This window comes from Podarcis melisellensis (genome assembly GCF_964234715.1).
Source record: "Podarcis melisellensis genome assembly, chromosome: Z".
NCBI classification, from domain to species: Eukaryota; Metazoa; Chordata; class Lepidosauria; order Squamata; family Lacertidae; genus Podarcis; species Podarcis melisellensis.
Window position 1 is genome coordinate 21,211,536 of NC_138547.1, and position 20,734 is coordinate 21,232,269.

Here is a 20,734-nt window from a genome sequence, read left to right on the forward strand (position 1 = left end):
AAAACGCCTGCTCCTTGGGAGAAAGGCAATGGCAAACCTAGACAGCATCTTAAAAAGCAGAGACATCACCTTGCCAACAAAGGTCTGTATAGTTAAAGCCATGGTTTTCCCGGTAGTGATGAGCTGGACCGTAAAGAAGGCTGATTGCCGAAGAATTGATGCTTTTGAATTATGGTGCTGGAGGAGACTCTTGAGAGTCCCATGGACTGCAAGAAGATCAAATGCATCCATTCTTAAGGAAATTAGCCCTGAGTGCTCACTGGAAGGACAGATCGTGGAGCTGAGGCTCCAATACTTTGGCCACCTCATGAGAAGAGAAGGCTCCTTGGAAAAGACCCTGGTGTTGGGAAAGATGGAGGGCACAAGGAGAAGGGGACAACAGAGGATGAGATGGTTGGACAGTGTTCTTGAAGCTACAAACATGAGTCTGACCAAACTGTGGGAAGCAGTGGAAGACAGGAGTGCCTGGCATGCTCTGTTCCATGGGGTCACGAAGAGTCGGACACAACTAAACGACTAAACAAATATCAGCAGACATTCATTGTTTGCAGCTCAGTCTGTTACCGAAACACAGATAATTCTAGTCCTTTGAATTAAACTATTTCAATGACATAATATAAAATACTTATCAGAGTGCCACAGAGCCCACCTTGCAGCATTTCACATAATTTGGCAGATATATTTTCATGTGTATATTTTGCATATGACATCTCAGTTACCTTAAACACTTTAAGTGTGGTTACTGTACATGTTGTTCTCAAAGTTTAGAAATTAAATAAAATTTTAATCCTATTGATAAAGCAATATGTTTATATCATTTACCAATTGTAACTCTATGCATGTTGTGTGCATGTTCATGTGTATTTTATTGTGTCCAGATACCAATGACGGAAGAGTTAGTGAAGTTATTCTAATCCATGAAGAACATCATGTCAAACATGTATGTCACATTCTGCCTCCAATTGTTTTGGAACTGGCTCTTTTTTAGTTTCATAAGCACAATACTCTACTGGCACAATACATTTTAACAATTCAGTTTAGTAATCTGTACTACCAAAGTACTCTTTTCTACCTAGCTATAAGGACAAAATTAATGGAACAAAGCCAATAATTTTAATGTTTAAATGCATTTATTAAATCACAGATAACTGTGCCCTCTACAGGCATAGTATTAGTATATTCCAATAAAAGCTCCAGCGAACCCATGGCTGCTCCCAAATTTTCAGCAGAGGATTTAACCCAGCATCTTTACTCCTCTCTCCATTCTTTTGGGGTAATTCGGCCAACAGGAGACAAATTCCATTCTATCCCTGTTTGTGTTACAACCTGCAAGTAACAGTAAAGAATCAACAGTCAAGCACAGTGAAATCTTACTTTCCAACAGCTGCAACTACAACTTTCTCTTAGAAGTTTTAAGCCAGATCCTCAAAGGCAAACCAGCTGAATGTACCTTTCTCAGCAACACCCATTATATTTTTTCTCTTTGTAATGAGACAATGTGCACGTACCATCAGTGAAACAATGAAAAAATAACCAATGGCCCCTTAAGTTCTCTTGAAGCATTCTGATCTGGATTTATCCAATGTAATTTTTAAAAAGGGTATTCTATACATATGGTACATAGCAATGTAGTGTTATATATTGTTAAGCAGTGACAGGTGTTTTCTTCAGAGAGTGAGACATGTCTCTCTGAAGCTATAAACTTCCTGTACTTTGGTGTAGCCCTCAACACCACTCAACCAGCTGCACAAACAGAAGGCATAAGGCTTAACTGTAAAATTGTTTTGTGTAAATTAAGGACCAGTTATACATCAGTTTCCACAGACCAAACTTCAATATGTCAAGGCAGAACTCAAGTTCTGGCAGCTTACCATTTCTTCATTCCACTGATGTCCTAGTTCTGAATAACCTAAACCACCATATATTAATTAAATCTAGCTCCCAATCTAAGACTTTATAATCTATTTCGCACACATGTCTTCTTAGTCTTCTTAGTTGCAGCATCCAGACTGTGGAGCTTCTACTGAAGACTAAACTGCCCTCTTCCTCATTAGCCTGCCTCTGACTGGTGAAGGCTAACCTAGATATGATTTTTAAAATGTTGCTTAGCTGTTTTCCCTCATTTCATCTGGTTTTGATGAGGCCAAAAAGTTGATTGTCGATTCTGCTCTTATGCTGCTGAAATTATTCATATTACAGAATCTGTGTCCTGAACTTTTAACTATTATGCTGCTCTGAGGGCCCTCCTTTGGCAGAAAAGTGGCTTATAAATTTTAATTTAAAAACCCCTTAGTGCAACGTATTTTTTAATGTTGCACTTTAAAGGCAAATCTGTCCTGCAAAATCTTTTAAGTGTCACACCACCACTGCAGTACATCAACCTCGGGATGCTAAGCAATGAGAGTAACCATACAGTGGTACCTCGGGTTAAGTACTTAATTCGTTCCGGAGCTCCATTCTTAACCTGAAACTGTTCTTAACCTGAAGCACCACTTTAGCTAATGGGGCCTCCCGCTGCCACTGCGCAGCCGGAGCATGATTTCTGTTCTCATCCTGAAGCCAAGTTCTTAACCCAAGGTACTATTTCTGGGTTAGCGGAGTCTGTAACCCGAAGCGTATGTAATCCGAGGTACCACTGTATTTTCTTTTTAATGGCAGAATAGGAAAATATTTTACACAATTTCTCGGGATTTCTTAAAGAGCTGTGATGATGCTTTCATTTGTTAATTTTTTGTAAAATTAAATTTCATCCATATATAGCCTGACCTATGGCTTTTCCAGAAGGAATTGTTACTTCCAATTGACAGAGCTAAATGCAAAGCTGAAATACTTACATAGCTCCAAATGGAGACACAAAACAGAGCTCCACCAAGTAAAATCAAGTTGCCATATTTGTCATGAAAATCAGGCCCATGTTTGTGGTGAACTTGTCTTGCCGCAGTACGCTGCATGCCACGAGCTAAAACACAAGATGAAACCTTTAGTTAAGAACCTCTTTTACTATGTGATGACTTGTGCATCAAATAGGAAAGAACTACAACCTCCACCACAGGTACTTTCAAGCCATTTGAATATTACAGTGCATATCTATGGCTGCAACAAAAACAACTTGGCAAATTGTGAAGTTGCATGACTTGTTTGCAATGGGATCCACTCGTTCAGACACACTCCACTTTGTGATCAATGGGAAACTAAGTCCACCATCCGATGCATTTCCATACCCACACACTTTGCACTTTATTATCTCTGTCCCTCTCTCTGCAGGAAAAGAGAGCCTCTTCTATAGCCAAGCTATTGAAAGACATCAGTGAACCCACATTTCAGAACTCACAGCCTCTCATTCCCATTGGATTTGTTGCGGTAACACTTGACTCAGGGTTTTTTTGTATTTTTAATGCTCCCCACTTAGGGTACTACACACTGGATTTACAGCTGCTATTAGAATTTAGAATGAAATCTCTGAAAAATCTGAAAAGCTCTGAATGAAATCTTCTGAAAAATCTAAGTTGGAGACAGAGCTGTTGGATACTAAAGGTAAGAATTTGCCTAAAATGTATAAGTTATTGCTGGAGTGGCATACAAAAGATGAACAAGTTAAATCTGCGATGATAGATTGGGCAAGAGATCTAGGACATAACATAATGCTTGATGATTGGGAAAGACTGTGGAAGAAAGGGGTTAAGTTCACCGCATTTACTGTGTTAAAGGAAAATATAATGAAAATGATGTATAGATGGTATTTGACCCCTTTTAAACCAGCTAAGATTTATCATAACTGTTGGAATGTAAAGAAAAAGAAGGAACTTTTATCACATGTAGTGGACCTGCCCCAAGGTAAAAGACTTCTGGGAAAAGATTTATAATGAATTGGAAAAAATGTAGATTTGGTTGGCACGTATATTTATGGCATAATAAAGCAAAAATCCATAAAGGATTTGGAAACCACATATTTCGAAGATCTCTGATAGAAATATGGGACAGATATAAAAATCTATTAGAACGAAAAACCCCGCATCGGTTATCCCCATTAGAAGCAATGAGTGTGCAAAAGATCAATATGTGTGGAAATTGGATAACTTGCGGGAGATTAATACAAAAAGAAGTAAATGGAAGATGAAACCATATGAGGAAGTTAAATATGTAAATGATTGGCTACACTATCGTCAGGTTAATGAAATGTTTAAACAGGACTTTAAAGAAAAAGGGTTTGATGAAAATAAATCAAAGTTTGAAGTTGAGATATTAAGCAATAAATATAAAATTTTGTCTAAAATGTAGAAATTGCTGCTTGAATGGCATTTGAAGGATGAGGAGGTAAAGTCGGTTATGATTCATTGGGCTAAAGATATTGGGTATAGTATACAGCTGAACGATTGGGGGAAATTATGGGAAGAAGGCTTAAAATTTACTGCATGCAATGCTTTAAAAGAAAATGATGTATAGATGGTATATTACACCTGTTAAATTGGCTAAAATGTATAAGGTAAGCAACAAATGTTGGAAATGTAAAGAAAAAGAAGGAACATTTTATCATATGTGGTGGGAATGTAAAAAGGTGAAAACCTCTGGGAAATGATATATAATGAGATGAAAATGTTGAAATATACATTTCAAAAAATGTTGAAATATACATTTCAAAAAATGTTGAAATATACATTTATTAAGAAACCAAAAGCATTTTTACTGGGCATTGTAGGAGATGATATAAACAGAAAGGACTGTAAGCTGTTTTTATATGCAATGACGGCAGCAAGAATATTATTGGCACAAAAATAGAAGCAAGAAGAATTACCCACGAAAGAAGATTGGAGGATGAAATTGATGGACTATGCAGAATTAGACAAGCTAACAGGAAGAATTCGAAACGGCGGGACCAAAGATTCACAGAAGATTGGTGTAAATTTATGGACTCTTTGAAAAGTAATTGTGACGACCAGATTACATTTGTAGGTTTGCAAGAAGTTTTGTGAGGTGAATAATTTGAATTAATGCATAATTGGATAAAAAGGGAGACATTAGTTAAGATAATTAAAGGCAATATGAATTTAAGAAATGCAGAAGAAATGATAAAAATGGGGGATCATCAGAGGTTTGATGAAAGTCCAAAAAGATTGTATAAAATGTGAAATTTTGTGGTATGCATGATAATTAACATGTTTTAAAATGAATAAAAATTAATTAAAAAAAGAAAGAAAGAAATGTTGAAATATACATTTATAAAGAAACCAGAAGCCTTTCTTCTTGGAATAATTGGTCGGAAATTGCCCAAGAAAGATGTTAAATTATTTTTGTATGCCACAACTGCTGCTCCAATTTTACTAGCTGAAAAGTGGAAAACGCAAGAATTACCAGCTGTGGAAGAATGGCAGATGAAGATGATGGATTTTTTGGAGCTAGCCGACCTAACCAGAAGAGTCCGCAACCAGAAGGAGGAGAGTATCAGGAAGAATGGACTAAATTTAATGATCAGTTAGTTAAATATGTTAAGTTAAATTAATTTGAAACAGCTTGCAGGTATTAGATTGGCTTAGGATTTTATATAAGTTAAGTGTTGAATTAATATGTTTAATTTCAAATTGAAAAGATATAAGGAAGTTAAACGACTAAGTTAAGTTTATAAGAATTCTGATTTGGAAAACCATTAAAAAGATATACATTTTAATCCAACCAAGGGGAAGCGAGGAAGTCGCTTAACAATGTTAATAAGTATAACTTTAATAAGGTTATGATTTATGTTTGTTTGTTTGGTTTGTTTGTTTGTTTATAATTTTGTGAAAATTAGTAAACATTTTTTGGGGGGGAACCAGAATGAAATTTCTATTTATTTTACTGTTCTGACATCACTATTCAGAATTCCTACATACTTACTAAAGTAGTTTAGGGTAGCTGGATGAATTTGCCAAATACAAAATGTTTTCACAGGAAGCCAACAAAGGTCTCCAACATTTGAAACAAATATCACTTTCAAAAGTTTGCATGGGTATGAAGTTCTACTTTGAATGTGTCATTCTCTAAAATTCCAAGAGAAAGAAATATGTACTCAACAGCCCAATCCTATCAAGTTACAATCTTTATTTTCAATGGGGCATCCTCACACTGATTACTGTACTGTGCTTTTTCCATACAAGAATGAAATTGAAAGATTATTATTTATTAAGCTCCAATTGCTGGTTGTCCTAGGACTGCATAAACAAAGGCAAATGCGCTATGGCCTCTGACCCCAACCAGGTAACCTGGGACTGGCAGAAAATGCACCATGGCACAGACAATTGCAACCCCATCGATTTGCCAGTGAATAAGCAGCCAATTCAGCCCTTGCTCTCCTCTTCTTTTCCCAGTCACCTTGTACTATTAGGTTATTATCTTGATGTAGGAGCCATCTCATCTTTTAAAATGAATACAGTGCTTAGAAAGTGTAATGTACCGTACTTTTGTGTGTTTTAAACCACCCTTCTTTTGGAATAATAAAGAAGGACAGGCGGAATCCCAAGTGCCTGCAAGTAAGGATGAGAAAGACCTTGAATCCCTGGAGAGCTACTGCCAGTCAATGAACTCAATCCTGGGCTAGTTGCGGAGAAAGCCGTTTTCCCCTGGGTCAATGGAAAAACGAGAATACATGATCTCCTTTGCAGCTGGCAATGCAAAGCGCCGTCTCCATTAAAACTGCTGCAGTGTCTGCGTCTCGCCCTCCTTTTACATCCATCTCTAGAAGAGGGAGCCGGCAAAGCTGGATCTCATTCGCCACGTGCGATGCTCGGGATGGCCATTTAACTAACTGAGGTTCTGCCCCACCCCAACATAACGGCTCCCCGCACCCAGCATAAATCCTGGCTACATGAAAGCGCTGCACTACCCTCTCCCTTTAGCAGCAACCCCCCCAACCCCCCCCCCACACATCTCCACCAACATAGCTGTTTGGGGCTTCAGCCTATACAGGTAGTCCTGGGTGCCACCTCCCGCAGGACCCTCGCAGCTCAGCAACTGGCGCTGTCAACTGTGGTCCGTCCACACAGACAGGCTGCACAGATCACAGCAGATGGCGAGGCAGGAGGGCCCTAAACGCGAGACCCCGGCGCCGAGCACGGCCCTAAGCAAGGGAGACCCCGGCTAGTATGGAGAAGTCGGAGGAGGGTTGCCTCTGTCCGCCGCCACCCAAAACCGCGCGGAGGACGGAGGGCCGACCTTCCCCTGCACACTCACCCGCCAAGCGCAGAGCTCCCCTTGCCAAAGGAAAAAACATGTCTCTGCCTCAGGATCGGACTCAGCCCCTCAGAGTTCCTCTCCCGGCGTCCTTGGCAAGCACAGGTGAAGAGCACAATGGCCGTCGCCGAGCAAGACGTGACCTGCGCATGTCCCCCCCCCGCCTTCCGAGAAGAGCATGCTGGGAAATATAGTATGGCTGGAATAATTGCCGAGGGACCCAGCCCGCCACCCCCAGTTCTTTTGGGAGTGGTGGGTGCGAAAGAGTAGCTTGTGGCTGGCCTGCCTCTGGGTTTCGGGGTCTGTGGGTCCAGGAAAGGATCGGGAGCGAGGGAATTCGAGACCTATCGCCTCGGCGAGGTTGAGAGTCCCTTTGCGCGCCTCTTCCCCGCAGTGTCAGGATGGCCGAGTGGTCTAAGGCGCCAGACTCAAGGCGGACGCATAGAGTTGCCTTCCCGCGAGCGGGGCTGGGTGTTCTGGTCTCTGAATAGAGGCGTGGGTTCGAATCCCACTTCTGACACATCCTTTTTTTTATTCCGTTGCATCTTGTTTCATTTTTAATAAAAAAGAAAATCCATTGCACAAAGCACAGCGGGCTGGAGGAGTTGTTGCTTCGCCGCCGCTTTCCTTAGTTCTTGCTCCAGGAAAGCGGTTACACTCCAGGTCTCCCTGACGGTTCAGTGGCGGCTGCTGCTTTTCTTTTTTCTTTTAAATATTTGTTCGTTCGGGTCTTCCATTAAATACTGACATGACAGGCAATGTAAAACAATAGTAGCACAAAACCTGTACACAAACCGATGCGTGGATGGGTGGCGGCTATTGCCATTCACGCGTAATTCCTTTGCACTGGGATCATTTGCGGCAAAAATAGAATGATTATAAATCAATAATTAAATGGCAACGAAGGAACAGTACTGCGCTCTCGCTCTCTTTAAAGCATTGCGAGTGTTATCGTCATCATCGCCAAGAATGAAACTCGAAAAGTGATTTAGGGAAGTCAAACGGGCAAGGGGGACAAACAGGGTTCGAAGTCCACATTAAGATAACCGTTTCATAAAATGTTATCTGGCAAACTTCCCCATTTGGGAAAAACCGTATAACCAGCCAGTGTTTCTTACTGCTTCCGCTGCCTCCTGCAAAGGGCAGCGAGCGACTCACAAGAGCAGGGCGTAGCAGCCCATAAACGGGACTGGGTAAAAGGCGGATCCAGATGATTTTAAACTGATCCGGGTCTGGGTTAAAGGCGGATCTACACGGACCCCCCACTTTTAAAATAATAACTCCAACAAATCCAGTGTCAAATCACATCTGGAAAGCACGCCTACAGACTGGACTATAAAAAACGTGGATCCAACACTTAGCAACGCTGCAGCACCACAAAAAACATGGATCCAAGGCATGGATCCTCATGAATTCATATGATTTTTATACTGAAACAAAATAAAAACACGATGATACTCTACACCATGTGTCTGTAGGCAGAACCAAAAAAATCGTGCATCCACTGTTTCGTGATGCTGCAATGGAGCAAAAACATGGTTAAAAAACACGGATCCTTTTGGATCCTCATTATTTTTGCACTTGATAAGCCCAAAGTCACCATCAGATCAAATATCATGGCCGAGGTCACAGCCTGCACAACAAAAATCACGGATTCGCAGCCTCTGGCGACACCGTGGCCCAAAAACGTGGTTTTGAAGCATGGATTCTTACGCTTTTTGCATTGGGTCACCCCAAACCCACCGTCAAATCACACATCATACCCAGGGGCACAGCCTGCACCACAAAAAACTTGGATTCACAGCTTCATGGCCATACCGTGGCCCTAAAACGTGGTTTTCAAGCACGGATGCTCATGGATCCTCACACTTTTTGCATTGCGCCACCCCAAACTCACAGTCAAAACACACATCATAGCCAGGGGCACAGCCTACACCACAAAAATATGGATCCACGGCTTCCTGGCAACTCCATGGCCCAAAAATGTGGTTCTGAAGCATGGATCCTCATGGATGCTCACGCTTTTTGCATTGGGCCACCCCAAATTCACCATCAAATTGAAGCCTTAATTACTTGGGATCCATTTGCCCGCTTACCCAGGACGCAGAGGTGACAAAGAAGCACCAGGGATTCAGTTCCTTCGGAGAAAAAGTTTATTGTGATCTGCGCAGAGACCACCAGCGGAATTATTTCCAAAGGCTGGGGGCCCCTAAAACACGTAAGCAAGCAGTTTTTATACCCTAGCAGCACCTCCCAACCACCCCACCACCAGTAACGTATCATATCATATTCCCCCCTTTGCCTTATGGCCTCATTGGGTGTTGCCAGAGCATTTTGGCAGTGCACTCCTTTCGCTTATCAGTCAAACCTGCATATCTTATTTGCTCCAGATGCATTTCTCCTCCTGCTCTCCGGGCGTTGCCTTCCAACTGTCAATGCACCCCCCCCTGCCCACTCCCTTCATTTCCCTCCTCTTCTTCTGAACAACCTAACCCATAGGTTCGTTCGCAGGGATAGGCCTATACTCTCGCATGAGGGCAATCACACGGGGTCCCATCATTCGGGACATCATTTTTTTTGCATCATCTGTTGCAAAAGCAGGGAATACAGAAGCAGAGCAAAAGCAAAATTAGCAAAGGTCCCATAAGCATAGCAAAGAGCCCCCGGAGCCACCCTGTTGGGAGGAAATTGTCTAGTAGGACATATCCCATCCTTCCTTCCCAAGTTTGTACAGGAACATGGGCTACTTTTTCTGCCAATTGAAGCCACTTGTTATAGAGACTCTGAGCCCCCTGTCTTCTCATTTCATGTGTGGGGAAAATGCTATTACGATTTAAGGCCTGGAAGCATTTGGCCTTGGGAGTGGATTCTCCCACCATAAATAGGAGAAGGATCATCAAGGGGATGGAGGGGGATCGCTTCCTTCCAGAAAACCTATGGCGTTCGTGCCAACAGAAATATAACAGCACCCATATAATCAAGGCAGTACATGTCACCCCTATCCACCATGCCCGATGGTTCCAAGGTTCCTCCCACCATTCCTTAATCATGATAAGGGTCTGGGGAAGGTTTTGGCCTGCCTGGGCGTTCAGGGCGATCAGGATAAAAGGGGTCGTGGAAACCTCCAAGGATCAAATCCTATAGTATGCAAATAGAACCCTTCTAGTCCTGCGGGGTGACTATATCCTTGGTGGGTGGAGGGCAAACACAAGCCCCACGGGGAAGGAGCCCAAGGTTGGTAGATTACCACACACCCACAAGAGTAGGTGGCACTTGGTGTCAAAATACCCACGGGCTCTTCCTCACACCAAATAATACACACTAGAGTTCTTTCGGAATTTAAAACATTATCAGGTGGTGTTACTCAAACTGCAGGCACGCTGGGAGCGCTGCCGGCGGGCGCTCCTCCCATCCACTTCTTCAGCCGTGCCTAGAGGTCCGGAGTGATACCAGCAGAGCGGTCGTCCGCTGGGCGCCTGTGTACGTACATACTGCCACAAGCAAATAATGATACAATCCACATCGAGGTAATTCAGTAAAGTCCACAACAAGGTCCTCCATGGGTGCCGTCCCACTGTGCTGAACTCCTGGTGGAGCCAAGTGTCCAGTTCTAGGGTTGTTCCTTTGGCACAACATGCATTTCCTGGAAGCTTGGGCAGCCAGTTGGTAAAGGTTGGCCACATAAAAACACTTTTCCAGCTGCTTGGTCATGTCATCAGGTCCCACATGGGTGGACTCATGGTACCGCTGAATTACTTGCCGGGACAATGATCCTGGGATCCATATCCTCAGCATCTGCAGTAGCCACCTCATGGGCAGAGTACCTTGGTTTCAAGGTGCTATCCAGAATTTCTTCTGGTACCAGGGCCCCAATGAAAGGTGTTGGGGATGAACCCCGGGCTGCTTCCTTTGCTACCCGGTCAGCCAGGCGGTTTCCCCTGGCCTCTTCACTAGGTCCAGTTTTGTGTCCATAACAGTGTATCACTGCCACTGCTTCAGGTTCCCAGACAGCGTCCAGAAGGTCTAAGAGCGCCTGAGGGTGCGCCACTTGACCCCCTCTGGAGGTGAGCAGACCTCTTTCCTTCCACAGTGCCCCGTGGGCATGCAGGGTGAGGAAAGCGTACTTTGAGTCAGTATAAATATTGATCTTTTCCCCTTTTGCTAGACACAGGGCCCTGGTAAGTGCCGTTATTTCAGCCAGTTGGGCTGAGGTTCCCAGTGGGAGTGAACTGGCCTCAACCACGTTGTTTTCAAGGGCTACCACTGCATATCCTGCCTTTCGCTGTCCAGCCTCAACAAAGCTGCTTCCATCCACAAACCATGAAGGCCAATGTGGGTTTGCCTCATCCTTAAGGTCAGGCCTGCTGGAATACACTTCATCCATGACCTCTACACAATCATGGGTCGGTCCCTCACCTTCTCCTACCGGTAATAAGGTAGCTGGGTTAAGGGCTGTGGTAACCTGAAACTTCAGGCGTGGATGTAATAACAACATCTGGCACTTCCTCATTTTTGCTTGTGATAGGAAATAGGTGCCTTTCATGTCAAGTAAGGCTGGGACTGCGTGTGGAGTCACACAAGTGGTGTCTTGTCCGAACGTGAATTTATCTGCCTTTGTGAGTAGGGTGGCCACTGCCACAACTGCTCTCATACAGGGGGGCAACCCTTGTTCTGTTGAGGTTAGCCTCTCTGACAAGTATGCAACGGGTTGCTGCCAATTTCCCAGTTTCTGGCATAAAACTCCCTTGGCTACCCCCTGGTCTTCATCTATGAACAGGGTAAAAGGCTTCTCGGGGTTTGGGATGCCAAGCGCTGGGGCTTGTTGTAATGCCACTTTGAGATCCCGAAAAGCCTGCTGCTGTTCCCTGCCCCATATAAAAGGATCCTTCTCTGTTCCCCTAGTTGACTCATGCAGGGGCCGAGCAATGCTGCTGTAGTTAGGTATCCATATCCTACAGAACCCTGCGGATCCCAGAAAACCACGGAGCTCCCTGCGGTTTTTTGGCTCTGGTATTTGGATAATAGCCTGTTTTCTTTCCTCCCTTAGAGTTCGCTGTTGGTGAGAGATGTCAAAACCAAGGTATTTTACAGTTGGTTGACATATCTGCGCCTTCTTCTTGGATACCCGGTATCCAGCCTCAGCCAGGTGGTTTAACAAGTCCTTGGTGGCTTTCATGATTCTGAATCACTTCCCTAACTCTCATCACCTACGGTCTGCAAATAATAACATCCTCAAGGTCCCAGGCCTCAGAGAGGTCAGGCTGGCCTCAACTAGAGCCAGGGCCTTCTCGGCTGCGGCTCCAATCTGGTGGAACGCTCTGTCACAAGAGACTAGGGCCCTGCGGGACCTGACATCTTTCCGCAGGGCCTGCAAGACAGAGTTGTTCCACCAGGCCTTTGGTCAGGGCACAGCCTGACTCCCTCCTCTGGCAACCTGCACAGAATCTTGCTTAATCAGTTGCCATTAATTTGATTTCAATTGATTTTTATAATGAAATATTTTTAGAATAGTTACAGATAGGTAGCCGTGTTGGTCTGCCATAGTCAAGACAAAAACAAAAAACAAAAAAAGGTGCTACTGGAAGGATTTTTTTTTTTTAGAATGTGCAATTATCTGATTGTTTGATTGTTTTGATTGTTGTTAGCCGCCCTGAGCCCGGCTTCGGCTGGGGAGGGCGGGATACAAATAAAATTTATTATTATTATTATTATCAAATTAGTAGGCTTCCGGGAGGCCCGCCTTATCCCAGTCAATACATTCAAACAATTTTATAATTTTCGCTGGGTTCTCCTCAAAAAAAAAAAAAAAGGGGTTCTGATTGCGCCAATTACATACATCTGCACTTGAGAAAGGCACATGTTGGACCGTATATGTTCGTGGCGCTGGCGCCCCGTTCACCCCTGGGGGTCCCGGTGGGTCATAAACCCGGCGCAGGGGGGCTATCTTCTCTGCTCTCTCCTTTTGTTTCTTGGCTGCCTTATGCAGGGCAGCTCTATCCCAAGCCTGTTCCCAATGTCTCTGTTTCTTCTTCCATTGCTCCCTTTTACACTCTGCGGCACTCACTAAGTGCCCACTAACGTCTATTTCTTCCTTAAAGTCATTTACAAAATCTCTAACTCTTTTCCTTTGTTCTTCAGTCCACCTCTTTCCACCCTTTGTCAACTTTCCAATAGTCTGTCTAAACTCCTCATCCTCTCCCTTTTCCTCATCTGATTCATCATCTTTGGCCTCCCCTGGCACTGCCATTGGTGGGGCATATGGGGGAGGAGGTCTCAATACACCTTCTTCTTCCGGGTCCTGTAAGACCTGGGGTTTTGGCTTCGTTCTGACCGCACACAGGCGGGCGCCCTGGTCTATTCTACTGCGGCAGGATTCCAGCCACGAGGGATTTTTTTCCACATTAGTTTTCCAGGTGGAAATATAAGGAATCTGGTCCGGGTGAACATTAACTATATTTTGCCACAGGGGGTCTATTAACTGCAGGTCGAGAGTGCCCTCTGATGGCCAGCCAGTACTTCACATAAAGTTCTAAGTCTCTCTTTCAGCAACTTAAAACCCCAATAGTCATGTTTTGTAGCTGTTCTCCAGTTATCCAGTAAACACTGCAAAGGGGTACATTTACTGCCTCCAGATCCCATGTCTAACAAAATACTCTGCTCCTATACGGGACTTCTCTTCAAACACACCGGTTTTGCTACAGACTGTGGCTTGGCGAGCTCGCGCTGCCAAGAAACTCACAATCCTACACACGCTTGGCCATGGGGACGCTAAGCCCCGGCCTCACATATACATTCATCCTTTCACACCACACACAACACAGGCTCCCCTCTGTCCTCCCCTCCTACCCTCCTGGCGGCACTTTTACTGCCACGGCCAGGTGAGGTTGATCAAGCCTCTAGCCCCTTTCCCTTAGAGCTCACCTTTCTCCCGTTGTGGGTCACTTTCCTCGGCCGTCGTTTTTCTCCCTTGACCGGGTGTCTCCACTTTGGGACGGTGTGGCTAGCTCCCCCTACAAACTGGCAGGGTGCGCGCTTGGAGCTGCGAGCACCAGCCCAAGCTGTTCACCGCGGTCGAGCCTGGCCTCCGGTCCAATGGGTTTGGGCAAATCCCGGACGAGCCCCCAAATCTGAAGCCTTAATTACTTGGGATCCATTTGCCCGCTTACCCAGGACGCAGAGGTGACAAAGAAGCACCAGGGATTCAGTTCCTTCGGAGAAAAAGTTTATTGTGATCTGCGCAGAGACCACCAGCGGAATTATTTCCAAAGGCTGGGGGCCCCTAAAACACGTAAGCAAGCAGTTTTTATACCCTAGCAGCACCTCCCAACCACCCCACCACCAGTAACGTATCATATCATATTCCCCCCTTTGCCTTATGGCCTCATTGGGTGTTGCCAGAGCATTTTGGCAGTGCACTCCTTTCGCTTATCAGTCAAACCTGCATATCTTATTTGCTCCAGATGCATTTCTCCTCCTGCTCTCCGGGCGTTGCCTTCCAACTGTCAATGCACCCCCCCCGCCCACTCCCTTCAAAATCACATATCATGCCCATCGGCACAGTCTGCACCACAAAAATCACGGATCCACGGCTTCCTGAAATTACCGTGGCCCAAAAACATGGTTCTGAAGCACGGATCTTCATGGATCCTTGTGCTTTATGCATTGAGCTACCCCAAACTCACCATCAAATCACACATCATAGCCAGGGGCACAGCCTGCACCACAAAAATCATTAGTTGCACTACAAAAATCACAAAAATGCCCTTAGCAGCACTGTTAATGTCACCACTGGAACAGTATTATTAGAGCCGAGAGGAGAATGTACGACTATATATTGTACCAAGATATGGTTCATCTTTAAGAACAGATCAAAGACATGTTGAAGTATTAAAGAGGAGAAAAAAATATGAAACTCCTTACATACTGTCAACTAATATCCAGATTCAAGAAAGACTGTATGGCAAACTGTTAAATCAGTGAAAAAAAACAGAATTTGAGTCCATCGTAACAGAGTTCTACCTTTTGGGTAAAATTTATAAACTATTACTCAAATATGACACTGAGCCCCAACAAGCAAAACCTTATATGACAAAATGGATGCAAAAATTTAAGAGCAGTTTACAGGGGAACAATGAGAACAATTATGAATAAAGGAATAAAATTAACTGCTAGTTAAGCCCTAAAACAAAATTAGTACAGTGAAACCTCGGGTTGCAGACATAACCTGTGATGGAGGCACGCCCGCAACCCACAGCGTTCGCATCCTGAAGCACCGTGTATGTGCAGGTGCTGGCACAATTTGGTGCTTCTGTGCATGCGCGAGTGGCGAAACCTGCAAGTAACCCGTTCCGGTACTTCCAGGTTTCCTGCAGTCCGCAACCCAAAAATACATAACCTGAAGTGGCCGTAACATGAGGTATGACTGTACAAAATGTTCTTTCAATTCTATATAACTTTGAAAGATATACATAAGATGAATAATGAAATGAATGGACATTGCTGGAAATGTCATAAACCTCAAGGAACCTTCTTCCATTTATGGTGGACCTGTGAAAAGACCAAAAAGTTTTGGAGGAAAGTTCATTTCGAAATGAAAACATGTAAAAAAACCCCCAAAATTTGCATTGGACCCCAAAGCTATGCCATTGGGAATGACTCCTTCAGCTACTGTATTGTGAAATTGTCAGTGGAATTATTTAGTTATATGACCACAGCAGTCAGAGTGTGTTGACTAACATATGGAAATCTGACATATGTCCTGAAATAGATGCATGGTAAGAGAAACTATCAGAATATGCAGTAATGGCAAAACTCGCCAATTTAGTAAATGATAGACTCATGGCAGAATATAAAAAAACTTGGAATCTTTATAATTTGTATACAACTTAACAGATCTGTAACAAAATGAACATCTGTATGGATTTGTATAATAGACCTTAGGTTACAAAAATATTTCCTGTTTAAAAATAGAAGCTTTGTGTGTATATGATAAAGAAAGAAATATATAGTAGAAGAAATCTTGTGTGATCTAGAAATGAAATCATATTTTTAAATAATTTTTGCTTTAGATTTTTATAATCATATATGGTAATTCTCCAATAGCAAACTACCTAGAATTGGAAATAATATTTAGTACACTAACCTTTGTTTAACTCTTGATAAATGTCAGCTTGCTGAGTTATTTTGTACCATTGTGATTCAACGTTATATTTGCCAGCAGGCGGACCCAGCAATACAGACTTTTGCTGCTTAGCAAGAGATTTGGGGAAGTTGCTACCATTCTTCACTGTGATAAGATTACACACTCGTCTCCCGTTTACTGTGCAAGCAAGTCAGCCAGGTCATAGCATGAGTACCTGCCAGCAATCTCATCCTAGGTCACCTCCTATGCAGCATCAAGCAGGTGAAGTCACTAACATCCATGAAAAAATATACCTAAGGTGAATTCTGGGACTCCAGAATCCACAAATACCTGCACAGTCTCTAGCTCAGGTGTGGGGAACCTCTGGCCCTCTAGATGTTGCTGAACTCCTGCTTGCTGGAGTTGACGGGAGTTGCAGTCTAGCAAGAGCTGGAGTGGCCAAAGGTTCCCCACACCTTACCAGAGGAAAAGGATTTTGTATATGCTCAGGAGCACATTTGCCCTGCGGTCTTTGAAATGCTACATCCCCCTTGGAGATCAAGGATTTCTGTGCATGCTCCAGGACACTCAGCCAAGGTGCCAGAATTTTGGTCAGTCCAAAGGCAGCTGCTGCACTCTTTAGACACAACGTCTGCTGAAACGGCTGATAAATTTGTACTGGCTTCCTCACCCTTTGAGACTATCTGCGGCGGGGACTGGAACAGGCCTGCCTCTATGAGCACTTGTTAATTTAATTTAGCACTCCTTTGCAAACAAGCAGGTATGTGCTCTTTGCAGGCGACTGGGCATATTTCCAAATGTGAATTCTGCAGAAAAACAACAGACTATGAAGCATTCATGTGCCCCATGTGCCCATGGCCCTGGAATTCATGTGCTCCCATGCCAGAGAGGTTTTATGAGGTCAGTTTCACTGATGAGCGAATTTGATGGTTCCTTTACCCATTTAGGCCAGGCAGGTCCCCCACGCGTCTGCCTTTAATGTTATGGCCCACCATTAAACTTGCATGCACCACAAAATGTGCCACCCACATAGAAAGAGCAGGCTGAATTTACCCTTTTCTCTCCCAATTTGAGTTCCACCTGAAAATTATGTGGCAGAAGTTACAAATGCTTGCAAATCCATGCCCCTGCTTAATTCACAGAGTGCAGAAGGATAGTGATATTATTAAGCCCCCCGCAGCAAACATAGAAAAAGAGAGCCACCAAGCACCTTAGAAACAAATGGATTTATCTGGCAGAGCCAGTCATAGGGCTAGAGCAGGCATTCCCAAACTTGGCCCTCCAGCTGTTTTGGGACCACAACTCCCATCATCCCTAGCTAACAGGCCCAGTGGTCAGAGATTATGGGAATTGTAGTCCCAAAACAGCTGGAGGGTCGAGTTTGGGGATGTCTGGGCTAGAGAGTTTGGGATTAGAGCATTCTGCATATCTGATAAAAAGCACAAATCCACAGGGTCCCCCCCTCCCATCAATCTGTGGGGAATTTGATGCCCCTCTCCTCTTCAGCCTACAAAGAGGGTGTCAGGATGTGTTTTGTGCGGACATTTGCAGAAGTGAAGCTGTTGATTTGAGGTACAGTCAGAGGTGGGTATGGTGCCTGCTGGAGGGGGAAACCCCTCGCCACCCTTTCCAAAAAATCTGGTAACAATGTTAAGAATGACCCAAATTTCATTTGCTTCATGAAATTTATACACTGCTTGACTGCATGAAAGAGTGGGCCGGGCTCTCTGGGTCCTGGCATGGCCGTAGCTCTTGAACCCAGAGCACTTGGGAGCTCCTTTCTCTCTCTGCCAGCCCTTCATGCTCTGGACTGCCTCTTTCAGAACTGCAGAGAGATGGAAGGAATTGGTCATGATGGGCTGGCAAGGATCGATTAGGCTCCACATACGTATTTCTGTTCTGCCAATTCGGCAGTGATTCACTGTTTTCTCCAGATGCCCCTCCTCACACACAAACACCTCCCAAGAATAGGGGCTGCTGGTGTCTGAGTCGCTCTCTCCGCTCATCTCTTCTAGGATCAGGTGCTTAAGGTGCCTGTTCAGGCGCTGCCACAGGGTGGCCCCCCAGCAAGACCCAGAGCACCCCTTGGCGCCAGGTGAGCAAGTGGCCCTCCCTTTTTGGACAGATGAGGGCAGGAATGGGCATGGGGGGCAACTAGCCCTAGGATGCAAAAGAGGACTCGCCTTTTCCCATGTCCTGTTTGCAGTTCTGCTGCGGTTCCGCATCCCAGCCCCAGGGGTGAGTATTGGAGAAAACAAGAGCAGGGACTGGATCCCTCAGATTTGCCCCCCGCTGCCCGGGCTCTTTGCCCCCCACTCTGCACTCTCAGATGTGGAGAAGCCCTCCCCTCACGAGAAACTGACAGCCTGACTTTTGCATTTCAGCTGCTGGAGGATGAACAGCTCTACCTCTTGGAGGTCATCCAGAGCTGCCAGACAGCTGAGCTCAGGGGGCTCCGATCCCTGAAGTGCTCCAAGCAGGAGATGGCCCAAGACATTCTGGGGAGTGATGGGGGAGTGTGAGGGACCCCCACGGGGAGGTGGGGGGAAGGGGCTGTGCATCTGCAGAGAGGAGGACCCTGCCGGCTTAGGACATGGGGTTACCATTTCCCTACAAAGCCAAGCCTGGTGTTTGGGGTCGGAGCTGATTTTCCTCCTCTGTTCTCTTCCAGGACATCTTGGGGCCTTGGAGCACTTCAGGGGTCGCCCCCTGACCCTTGCCTTGGAGGCCCTTCTCCAGCTAAGGTGAGTGGGGTCTTTGGTGTGGATGGGATTGTGGGTGGGGGGAAGAACTCCAGGGGGAAAGAGCAGGCGAGAGGGAGAAGGGGGCAAGGGAGACTCTAACCTTCTCCCTTTCATCTCTGCAGCACTATGAGGCCCAAATTCAGCTGTGATATGATCAGTGCCATCCTGCACAGGACGTTGGAGGCCGTGCTGAAAGGGGCTGAGGAGGAGGAGAGAGAAGGATGTCCTTTGTTTTGACTTCCCTTCACGGCTCTTTCTTCTTCGTCACACACTTGCAGAATCCAACCCAGCATTCAAACTCTCTTCTTTCTTTTCCCGCAGGAACTGAAAAGGCACTTCTGGCTTCTGCTGGGCAGTCTCCTTATGGAAGCCCCCAACCCTGACACCTCCATCTTCTCAGTGTAAGTGTCCCGATGGCATCAGGGGTGGTTTTAGGGTTGTGTCCCCCCCCCCGTCCCTTACCCAATGGACTGCCCCATTTCTGGGGCACAGAGCCTGTATGGCTCCCAGTTTGGTCCAAACCTTCATGGTCCAGAAGTGCCAGGGACTCTGTGGTGGGGGCAGTGGGGGCCGCTTTGGCCCAGACTGGCCCCTGACTCTGAGACACTCTTTCCTCCTGCAGGACCTCCAAGGATATGCCCTGGCGGGAAATGGGGAGGCTCAAGAACTAGCGGCCAGCAGCATTTCCTTGCTGCTGGCCATTGCCCGGAAATACCCCAACCTCAGAGTAAGTACCTTGCCTTCTGCTATTCATTTCTTTGGTTACTTCCATCCCCCCAAGATCACATCCCCAAGTGATCTTTAGTGCAGATTATGTGGGGTGTGTCCCTGGGAGCCAGGATGAGGCCAGAGGCTTTTCCTGCCTCCTTTCCTGCTGCTGCCCACATATTCTGTCTATTATGTGCATCCCATGATAGCCTTTCCCTGAATATGCCATCAGCAGCACAACCTTCCTTTTGGGGAACCTCTTCACCCCATCCTCCAACTCATCCCCCACTGGTCTTGAACCGTTTCGTTTCATGCCCGTTTTCCTCCTGCTTTCCAACTTCTTCTGCTGCCTCCTCTATGTTGCTGCAGCTGTTCTTCAGCCTCTTGGCTTGGTTGCCGGCCACGATGCTCAACTCCTCGGCCATTGCAAAGCACTAGAAGAGATCAACCGAAAGCTAACTAAGTCCATTTAAAGGGCACGTCAGCCATAGAAACCTTCTTTACATAGATATTGAATCGATCACTCAAAATCAACTTACAAAATACAAATCTCTTAAAGCAACCAAGCAAGTAAATCCAAAAGGAGCTGCTGGGGTTTAGGTGCAGTAATATCTGGAGAGATACAGATCACCCAGCACAGACAGGGTACCTGCAGCATTCAAATGTTAAGACTATAAACCCCCGTCAGCCCCAGCCAGCAGAGCCAATGGTCAGGGGTGGGTGCTATTATTTCATTTCATTTGTGAATCGCTTTCCATGAAGCATGATGAATTGGGAGTAGAACGAGATCCAGATCCAGAGGGCCACAGATTCCCCATCCCAGCACTACAGAAGCAACTCTAGAATCCTCACTAGATTCTAGATCAGAATTACCAGAGAATATATCCCTTTTGGCTTTGTAAGTTTCCACATGCAAGCCTAAATTCTGTAAGGGTAGAAA

The 20,734-nt window shown here is 45.2% G+C and overlaps 2 protein-coding genes and 1 long non-coding RNA gene across 3 annotated transcripts in view; 2 read left to right on the forward strand and 1 right to left on the reverse strand.

Moving 5' to 3' along the window:
* Nucleotides 1-1,111: 1,111 nt before the first annotated feature.
* COX7B (cytochrome c oxidase subunit 7B) lies at nt 1,112-7,358 on the reverse strand. The gene is made up of 3 exons (XM_081896725.1): nt 7,201-7,358; nt 2,835-2,959; nt 1,112-1,326 (listed from the first exon to the last, which is right to left on the reverse strand). Exons 1-3 carry the CDS (start codon nt 7,238-7,240, stop codon nt 1,249-1,251), a joined length of 243 nt encoding a protein of 80 aa, XP_081752851.1. The 5' UTR covers nt 7,241-7,358; the 3' UTR covers nt 1,112-1,248.
* Nucleotides 7,359-18,170: 10,812 nt separating this feature from the next.
* Nucleotides 18,171-18,838, forward strand: LOC309361735. Its single transcript, XR_014164615.1, has 3 exons — nt 18,171-18,437; nt 18,549-18,580; nt 18,727-18,838. It is a non-coding gene; the product is annotated as an uncharacterized lncRNA (long non-coding RNA).
* Nucleotides 18,839-19,536: 698 nt separating this feature from the next.
* Nucleotides 19,537-20,734, forward strand: part of LOC309362293 (uncharacterized protein) — a 45,730-nt gene continuing 44,532 nt past the window's right edge. Inside the window, exon 1 of the mRNA XM_081897938.1 lies at nt 19,537-19,813. Coding sequence (XP_081754064.1) covers nt 19,552-19,813 — 262 coding nt within the window. The 5' untranslated portion in view covers nt 19,537-19,551. The remainder of the gene's footprint in view (nt 19,814-20,734) is intronic.

Coding starts and splice junctions, on each gene's coding strand:
- COX7B (XM_081896725.1), bottom strand. CDS start 7,240: ATGTTTTTTCCTTTGGCAAGGGGAGCTCTGCGCTTGGCGG. Junction 2,960..7,200: donor GGGAGCTCTGCGCTTGGCGG/GTGAGTGTGCAG, acceptor CTTGTGTTTTAG/CTCGTGGCATGCAGCGTACT. Junction 1,327..2,834: donor GTGTCTCCATTTGGAGCTAT/GTAAGTATTTCA, acceptor TGTTACTTGCAG/GTTGTAACACAAACAGGGAT.